The sequence below is a fragment of the Carya illinoinensis genome, chromosome 9 (genome assembly GCF_018687715.1).
Source record: "Carya illinoinensis cultivar Pawnee chromosome 9, C.illinoinensisPawnee_v1, whole genome shotgun sequence".
NCBI lineage: Eukaryota > Viridiplantae > Streptophyta > Magnoliopsida > Fagales > Juglandaceae > Carya > Carya illinoinensis.
The window spans coordinates 11,950,353-11,960,398 of record NC_056760.1 but is presented as its reverse complement, the minus strand read 5'-3'; the positions used below and the strand labels follow the sequence as shown (position 1 = coordinate 11,960,398).

At 34.4% G+C, this 10,046-nt stretch overlaps 1 protein-coding gene across 1 annotated transcript; it reads left to right on the top strand.

Moving 5' to 3' along the window:
- Positions 1-3,063: 3,063 nt before the first annotated feature.
- On the top strand, positions 3,064-5,120 carry LOC122277410 (premnaspirodiene oxygenase-like). Its single transcript, XM_043087379.1, has 2 exons — positions 3,064-3,997; positions 4,171-5,120. Exons 1-2 carry the CDS (start codon positions 3,077-3,079, stop codon positions 4,822-4,824), a joined length of 1,575 nt encoding a protein of 524 aa, XP_042943313.1. The 5' UTR covers positions 3,064-3,076; the 3' UTR covers positions 4,825-5,120.
- The last annotated feature ends 4,926 nt before the right edge of the window (positions 5,121-10,046 follow it).

Sequence of the window (10,046 nt, the reverse complement as noted above, 5' to 3'; positions counted from 1 at the left end):
AACTACATCATTCCATCCCAAAACAATCATCGTAACAAACTCCATGCCCAACACAACCCGTAACACCCAACGTCAAATTTAATGATCAATATTTAAACCCAAAACAGTCACATTAACTCAACCATCACATATTAATCCAAAAAAATGCAATTCAACCCAATATTAACCAAACAATCCACTTTCCAAAGCTCGACAGCCAACTACTCAACCCCACAACAGCACACGTCAAATCTTCTCTGCTCACCACTCCACAAAATCCACGACTTCTAACATCTCAAACAACCCAAAAAGCACAAATACCATTTATAGATTCTAACATTTAATGTAACTCGTTTAAATCTTAGCAACTTCCAAACGTTCATATCACATCTATAATATATACAAAAAAAATGCCACTACTATTCTAAATATCGTACCTAATCGTGTGCAATGACCCCATAGAATTAAAGAGCGAAACAACATTTTCTAGGGCATTTGTGATGTTATGTAATATAACATAGTCGTATTAGATCCAAATTTAAATTAGTGGTACTATTCGACAAAGTAACCTCCATGAGGAGCCGTGTGACAAAACTCACCAAAAAGGGCGGAACTAAGCAACGGTATTGGCTAAGATAAACTAACAACAATGTATGCTTCAGCAACAAAAACCCCACACACAAGGCCTTAACTCACTGGTAACCTAATGGGATCACGCCAATCTTATTGAAAATTCCCGACAAACTAAATTAGAGAACAAAAGAGAGAAAAAAGCGAACCTATAGGTATGGGGCACTGAAGAAATGGAGACGACGTTGTTGTGCTTGATCTCACACGGTAGTGAGAGGAGTAATCTATGTAAGATTTTGTTGAACTTAAATTCAGTGAGGGTGCACATTGAAACAACAAAAAGACCACCACTGATATTAAAGAGACTCACCAGTGTCAATCAAAGACGTTGGCGTTGGCAATGAAAACCCACAAATGGTGATGTTTGTGTTAAGCCTCGGTCTAGAGCAAAGTACATATACAAACACACAACAAGAGGGGAAAATAAAGAGGGTGGATGCATACAACTTACAAGTTCGTGGTGGCAAGAAATTTAGCTACAAACCACAAATTTTTAATACCTTGTTAAAATTGAAAATGAGGAAATTGAAGGAGAGGATCTAAGATGCTTATCATTGTAATGAGGAGATCCAAGGTGGCATTGGTAGTGGAGATTGAAGATGTTCAACATCCGACACAGAGCTTGGCAACACCGATTCGGGAACCCATTGAAAATCTGAAGAAGTTCAAATAGAGAGAGAGAGAGAGAGAGAGAGAGAGAAGCAAAGCTACTATTGAGATGTTGGGAGGGACGGTAGACATGTTTTGGGTGAGAGAAATGGGGAAGAAAGAAATCGAAGGGAGAGAAAATTGGGGGAGAAGAAAACTAAAAGGGAGAACTGCTTACCAAACAGCACCATTTACTGTGTTTGGGTACTGAGAGTATCTCAATAATTCTCAACATACTTTACTATTATTCATTATTTTATTATTATTTTTTACCTATTTTTTATTACTCATTACTTTTTACTACTATTCAATATTCTATTATTACTTTTCACTTATTTTTTTGTTACTATTCACAACATATTTCAACACTTCTCAAAGCTCAAATCCAACTTAATCCTTCAAGGGCTGAAGTTTCATCTGGCTTGGGCCACGAGCTTGTGGTGCCATCAATTTGCTTGCTAGGGAAAATATTTTGGAGCTGAAATGTCGTTATGCGCAAATTAATTGAAGCTCAACGAAATTGTAAGGTCTTATTTTAATAACAAAAAATCTTTGGAATTGAAAGTGGCAAGAGTTTTTAATGATTAAAATTCCTAATAATTCACAATAATGTGGCTTCTAGATTATGCTGGATATCTATAACAGGGTTTCACATTTAAAACAAAAATTTACTTTATAAATAAAATGACGTTGTTTTATGTTGTAAGCTCTCATATTTAAAATAATTTTTGACAAATTCAAATATTCATTACAATCTAGACAATCGGATATATATATATTCAAATTTTTATAACCAGGTATCTACTCAAATTATAACCAGGCTAATCTGGATCACTGTTACTAGTTCTGACCACATTTTAAATGTAGATGTGAATGCAAATATAGCTGGGTATCCAAACCCTCATTCGAGTTTACGCTCCTAAATATGTTATACTGGCTGGGAGTTGAAAGGCCTATTATTTTGTTCTGGCAAAACTTTTCAACAAATGTTAAGATTGTGTTCGGATAGTGAAGCGATATGAGAGATCACTCAATTACTATTTATTATTTTATCATCACTTTTGATCAATTACTTTTAACTACTTTTTATTATTATTCACTATTATTTAATATTTTATCATTATAGTTTCACTAATTTTTTATTATTATTCACAGATTACATATCTGAGATCACCTCCTTTAAAATTCAAATCATGTTATTATAAAAACTTAAAAGATAAGATTAATACCCAATAAGACAACGTGCCCCAGCAAAAACAACATAATTGGTTTTGAAAGAAAACCTTTTCGATTACTTCTACATATATATTTTTTATATATTTTATTAATATAATTGACTATATAATACTTTTAATTAAAAATATTATTTCAATAAAATATATGAAACGACCTTCCAATCCAAACAATTGTAGTGAAAGAAATCAGAAGAAATCAAAAATGCAATCCAAAAATTAATGTTTTACTGAGCAGATTTCTCAACGAGAATTTTAAATTTTAAAATTAAATATTAAAATATTATATTTTAATATTATTATTATTTTAAAATTTTAAAAAATTAAAAAAAATTAAATTATTTATTATATTTTTTATAAGAATTTAAGAAAATTATAATAATAAAATAAAAATTTTATATTTAAAATGAAAAATCTTGATTTCCAAACGGTTGCTAACTATACCGCCTAAAATGACGGTAGAAATCCAGGAATGCAATAATTGTTCGATCTTTGCATAAAACAAATATAAAAAAGTCAACATTTCACCAACCGGCTCGCGGAGAAGCTATAACTTTGGGACTGTAGTGAAAGAAATCAGAAGAAAAATGACTTCTTTCTCACCTTTCTTCATGATGCTCGAATATTCCTTGGCCCTTCCCACTTCCCTCCTTCTCCTTGCTTTGATTTGGCTCTTAAAAAGATGCAAAAGATCAGCCAAAGTTCAGAAATTGCCCCCGGGTCCCTGGAAATTACCACTTATTGGGAACTTGCACAACTTGGTCGGATCCCCACCACACCATGTTCTCCGAGATTTGGCTAGGAAACATGGACCGCTAATGCACCTGCAACTGGGTGAAATATCTGCAGTTGTGGCGACATCCCCCAGGTTAGCCAGAGAGTTCTTGAAGACCCATGAACTCGCTTTTGGCAAGAGGCAAGAAATTTTTGCAGGTAAGATTTTGACCTACGATGGCTCAGACATTTTCTTTTCTCCATTTGGTGATTACTGGAAGCAAATGCGAAAAGTTTGCTTTACGGAACTCCTGAGTGCCAAGAGGGTCCAATCCTTTTCTTCTCTTCGAGAAGATGAGGTTTGTAATCTTGTAGGGTCTATCCGCTTATCTTCAGGATCACCGATCAATTTTACAGAAAAGATCTATTCTTTAACGAGTACCATCGTGTGCAAGGCAGCTTTTGGCAGCAAATGCAAAGATCCTGATGTATTTATATCGTTGGCCAGGGAAGCAATATCTGCAGCAGGAGGCTTTGACTTGGCCGATTTGTTTCCCTCACAGAAATTTCTTCGTGAGATTACTGGAATGAAAACTAAAGTAGAGGAGATGCATCGGAAGATTGACAAGATCCTGGAGAACATCATCCATGAGCACAAGGAGAACCAGATGAGTGCAGCAATTAGCGAGGTTGAACGGCGGCAGGAAGATCTTGTTGACGTTCTTTTGCGCCTTCAGCAAAGTAGCGGCCTTGAGGTCCCCATTACAATCAAGAACATCAAGGCTGTGATCTGGGTTAGTATATATACATACACATATATATACAAACATACATACAGATATATCTGCTACCATGCTCGTTATAACTAAAAGAGTTGAATCCCATGTAATTCTTGGGTTGATTCACACGTGTCATTGACATATTTCCCTTTAAGAACAATACGTGAATATTTCCGACTCCATTCCAGGACATGTTTGCTGCCGGAACAGATACTTCATCAACCACGGTTGTTTGGGCTATGTTAGAAATGATGAGGAATCCTACAGTTCTGGAGAAGGCACAAGCTGAGATAAGACAAGCCTTCAGAGGGAAGAGAAAGGTCCATGAGAAAGACGTTGGGAATCTAAGTTACTTGAAGTTAGTGATCCAAGAAACTCTTAGATTACACCCACCTGCTCCCATGTTAGTCCCAAGAGAATGCACAGAGCCACGCAAAATTGATGGATATGAAATACCCGTCAAAACTAAAGTCATCATAAATGCATGGGCAATTGCAAGAGATCCTGCATATTGGAACCATGCTGAGAGTTTCATGCCGGAGAGGTTTGCTGGTAGTTCAACTGATTTCAAAGGGACTAGCTTTGAATATATCCCTTTCGGTGCAGGGAGGAGGATGTGCCCGGGAATATTATTTGGTCTTGCCAATATTGAACTTTCTCTCGCTCAACTGCTGTATCATTTCGATTGGGAACTCCCAGGCCGGACGAAACCAGAGGATCTAGACATGAGTGAAACCGTTGGTGCTGTTGCCGCAAGGAAAAAGCCCTTGTATTTGATCGCAACTCCATTTACGCCTTCACTTCATGACGAATCCCCCGCCGCGGCTGACTTCCAGATTTAATACATGACGGTCTGAAAATGAAGGAGATCATATTATATCAGATAATCCGTCTATATCGATCTCGCTGGATTTCACCCTTCACTGTGTTAATTAATCACTGTACTTAAAGTTAATGTCATCATTTATTCCCGATATATAGTATTTTATTGAAGAATCTTAGCGTTGATTGCTGGACAATTCATGATCTTTCATGTAAACAAGGTTTGTAAAAGTGAATCATGTATCTGCATGCCTGTCTGGGTAAGGTTTTAATCTTACATCTTTTGAGATTCATGGACGTACGTAATTTGGTTGCCGTTAGTTCCCAACACCAAATGTTGCCTGCCCTCCTATATATTGTGATAATTGAGAATATTAATTATAATTCCCAGTTTAGCTGCAATTTTCTAGTGTTAATATTGTATCTCCTTAAATAATTAATTGATCTTCACTCATAATCATGATTCTAATTGAATAATATCACACGATTACTTAGGTATATAATATAATATGGATGAATATTCGAGGATTGCAGTTCAACTTGGAATATAATAAGATTTAGCACATGTAGCTTAGCTGTAATGATGTTATATTTAGTACCACTTTAACATGTGATCGTTATCTATAATCGTGTAAAGATCATCTTATCTTATAGGCTGACAATGTTTAATTATTTAGCACCACCTGCAAATTTGAAATGACCTAACACCATACTCAGCGTTAGGTCTGATAGTACCACTGATATACCTTTAGTAGGGTTGGTGGTTAAGTTATGATTCATCTTCAACTTGAGGAAGTATTGTTCTCATGCGGTTCCCGCGCCACTACTCTAATTAAGCCCATTTGAGTGACTCTCAATTGATTATAGACTGTTACTATGATAAACCGTCAAGGTGTTTAGTGGGTACGAGAGGATATTTCGTAATTTTGAAGTCAAGATACAAGGCAAAACCTTTTGTAATGGTAAAATCTGGCTTTTAAACTATATCATTAGTTTTAGACTAGTTAGATATTTTGAAAGTACTGTAGTGACAGACTTGATATTAAAACAGTAATAACTATGATTCAAATTAGATATTTCACGATAAAGATAGGCTCTTATAGTCACAATAAGGAAAGGTTAGTCACCTCCACCTTATTTGTGAAGAAGAAAAAAAAAAAGACCATTATTATGTTACGTCATGCCCACTCATAAAAAGAGCATTCACTAATAGACTAGCTAGCTCTCCCATACTCTCTAAAATAATAATTATATTGAATTTCTCAATTTATTGAGAGTAATATAATATATAGGACTGCGTGCAGTTCAATGTTTTTATTGTTATTATTATTATCAAAATTCTATGTACATAGAATTAATTGGCCCCAAAAAATTATAACTCTTATGTAGTCTCAAATTTTTTTAAAAATGTGCATATGCATATAAATGTCTCTCTCCGAAACTTTCTTATATATAATATATGGCCCATTTTTTTTAATTTTTATATATTATGCATTTACTATATAGGATGTGGTCACTCCAAAATTAATTTCTTTGCTTCTAAACATTCTTTTAATTTGATGGGTAAATCGTAAAAAAGATTAAAATTAAAATTAAATTTATAAAAATAATAAACTTATTAATATTGAACCGAAAGTTCTTGATTATACATATCCGTAGGTAGTTAAAAAGACAACTTATTCTCCTCATATAAAGAGAGAATAAAAAAGGATGGTTAACGAAAACAGGACATGGCTTGTAGTAATGACACTACAAAAAAAGTGGACTTTTGTGACCAAGATTTAGTGACCAAAATAACTATTTCCTACGGTTTTTGTAGGAAATAGTTCTTTTGGTCACTAAATCTTGGTCACAAAAACTCACTTTTCTTGTAGTGTGAATACAAGAACATATATAGTTGGCATATATAGTTGGCACATGACGTGAAACTTGCATATCGACCTTGCTTTATTTTATCCAAAGGTTATACACTAAATAACTATAATAATTTCTTTCTTATAATCTTAGTTCCCAAAAAAAAAAAAAAAAAACCCCCAACACCTTGGAGGGATTGTGTTACCACCCTAAGAGGAGAGGAGTTGTTAGGGGTGGCCCAATCACCCAAACCTGCTCTTATGAGTGACGAATCATCCCATTTTAAATAAGGTCGATCCTTCAAAGATGGCTTGCAGCCATTTCATTTGGTTACACCATATTAGAGCGGCTCCAAATTTTCATCAAATAAGCAATATTAATTCCATTTGGTACTTCTGAATTTTACTCGAATACATGTTTTCCCAATAAAATAATAAAAAAACAAGGCTACCGATGTCGTTTTCCGAACTAGGGGTGCATAGCTACCCACACCTTTCGTGCAACTCCCAGTCTCAATCTTGACCGAGGCCCATATATTTTCACCTCTATGTGAATATATATATATATATATATATATATATATATATATATATATATTCTAAAAAGTCTATTCTGGCAGTACAATATCTTCCTTCACATGCAGGGTACATATATAAAGCTAGCTATTTGAAAAGAACAAAGTGGTATTATTTCTTTCAATTCAGAAGATATTACCATTGGCTTGGTCTTTACTAATTGGCAACACCAGATCGAACTGGCATAGAATGAGACACAAAATTAGTCAGTCATCACCATCATGAATGAGACATCATTAAATTACCTTCGTTTTATATAGCACGTAAACTAATTTTGACAGAGTCACTTACTATAGCAATGATTAATGACTCATGACAAAGACGTGACAGATCGAAAGGGCTGCAAATGATTGTTTTCCTTAATTAATCTCCTGTTCGTTGCAATAACATTAATAGATTATCGAACATTGGTGTCAGATCTTGATCAACTTAGAGCATTGGCACATGCATCTTTAAGATTTGATAAATATAGATAAAATTAATTTATATTAAATTTGGTAAAGACTTTTATCTCAAGTTTTAAGTTATAGTAATTCTTTCACTTTTTTCAAATTTAAAAGATTACTGTTACACATTCATTCTTATATTTTATTATAATTTTAATACACAACCGGTTTATTTCATTTCATCTCTCTCTCATTTCCCTCTCCGCGTCTTTCTTCCCCCCTTTCTCTCTTTCTCTCGTTTTCGTCCGAGCTCAAAATCTAAAGGGACTCTTCTCCTCCACACAAATCAAAGCAAATCCATAGTTTCTCTCCTCAAATCAGGTGCGATCTTCTTCTCCATTTTCCTCCCATGTTTTTTGCTCTCTCCCTTTCTCCATTTCTCTCTGTAACGGTATTTCCTTACCGATTCTTCCTCTTCTCTTTTCTTCATGTAGAAGCAGAGTGATTTTCTGGGTTGTTTCCTTCAGCACTTGGCGCAACCTTCTTCTCCATTCAGGTTTGTCTCCTCTCCAAATTCCTGCAACCCTAGTTCTATCTTTTTTTTTTCTTTTTTTTGTTTGTTTGTTTTGTTTTGTTTTGATGCCATGGGTGAATGTATTATGGTCTTTTTTTCCAATCCAGCTGTCTGTATTTTTGCTACTTGGCTATTATTATCTAGACGATTAAGTGGAATCACATAAAGAAAATTTAAAGTGGGAGTTGTTTGCATTTTGTTTGTGAGTGGGGCAATCGGTACCAGGACAAAAGTATTTGTAATGGAAACAGGAAGTCGAAGTCATTCTCTCATAAATGTTTGATTATTTCTGCAAATGGGTTGGTGGAACTTACCAAAAAAAAAAAAACCCAATAGAAAATGCTTCGGTGATGAATCTTTAAAAGATATTCTGCACTTTTTTCCTCTGGATTTTTGTTCTTTCTCTTGAATCTCTTTTCATTATGTAAGACTGAAGGCTGAACCTTTTTCTTGTCTATGTTCCTGAATGAATTTTGCCATGCCAATCATTGTATTTTATGAGATCCTTCTGAAGCTTTTATACGATTTTCATGCCTTCCAACTGATGTTCCAAAACCCCTTCATTACCTCCCATTCTTGACATCTTTCGGTAGTATTATATATTAATGCTTCCTATAATCAACTGTTCTAGTTACCACCACCCTAATGGAAAGGAAAAACAACCTTCAAGAGTAAAACATCATTTAAAACAAAGGGAAAACAAAATTTTTGTTAAAGAAAGGAACATGTGGAGCATGTCAAAGGTAACTGAATTGTATGATGAAGATTGCAGCTGCCTCCAAAATGAACTGCTTCTATTTCAATTCACAATTGCAAAAGTTAAGGTTACAATATTAAACTTTAGATGAACAGTGATAAATAGTCATCCTGTCCTATTTAATGTATGGTTATAGGCCTTTTTTTTATATATAGTTAAATATTTCCTAAGCTACAAGATAAAATCTGAATCTATTTACACCAAACATGCTGGATCCAGAACAAAGCACAAGATATGGTTCAAAATAAAAAGTGCAAAAAAGCTTATATCTAACCATCTAGTCACCAATAAGTCAACTCTTTCAAAAGATTTATTCTCCAGAACTCCTTATACTAGGTAATCATCAATCACTCTGTCAATAAAATAAGAACGTTGTGTCTCTTCACAAAAGGTTTACCATGCCAACTTAGGAAAAATAGAAAAGCAAATGAGGAACTTGAAAATGGCCAGAAAGCAAAAGGGTTGGTCTTTTCTTTTCTTTCTTTCTTTCTTTTTCCAAGTAGAAGGGCTGCTCTTGTTGATTTATACTTTGCTACATATATAAAGCATTTTAACCAGGTCACAGCCTAGTACTAATTTCATTATACCAACACAAGAAGTATTTATTTCCTCTCTATTTTTCCTGTTTTCAGAAAGTCATCAGTTGCCAGAAACAAATTATTAAAATCTTCCTCAACCTAACTTCAATTAATCTTTGACCATAAAAATATTTGATGAATGTCAGGGTGGGCCTGATTAGATTGGCAGCTAGGATAATATCACGGGCAAGGCTAGTTAGATTGTGGGGTACACTCCACATAAAACCATTTGGCTAAGCATTTTCAGAGTTCCAATATACCAAGTACATAAAAATATACTTAAAGTAGCAATCTCAAATGGTACCTTTCATCGAAGGCTTATCATATTTATCTTACTGCACTTAACTTTGGTGGCTTCCAATGCATATTGATGATCTTACTGAGTTACTTTGTGTGTTATTATTTTGCATAGGACTAACTTTGGTTTTATTTATTTTGTGATTTTTTTGCTGATTTTCTAAGGTGCACTTAGTCTTGTCTTAGGCTCTAGCAACCACACAGATTCTGGTATTGTATTT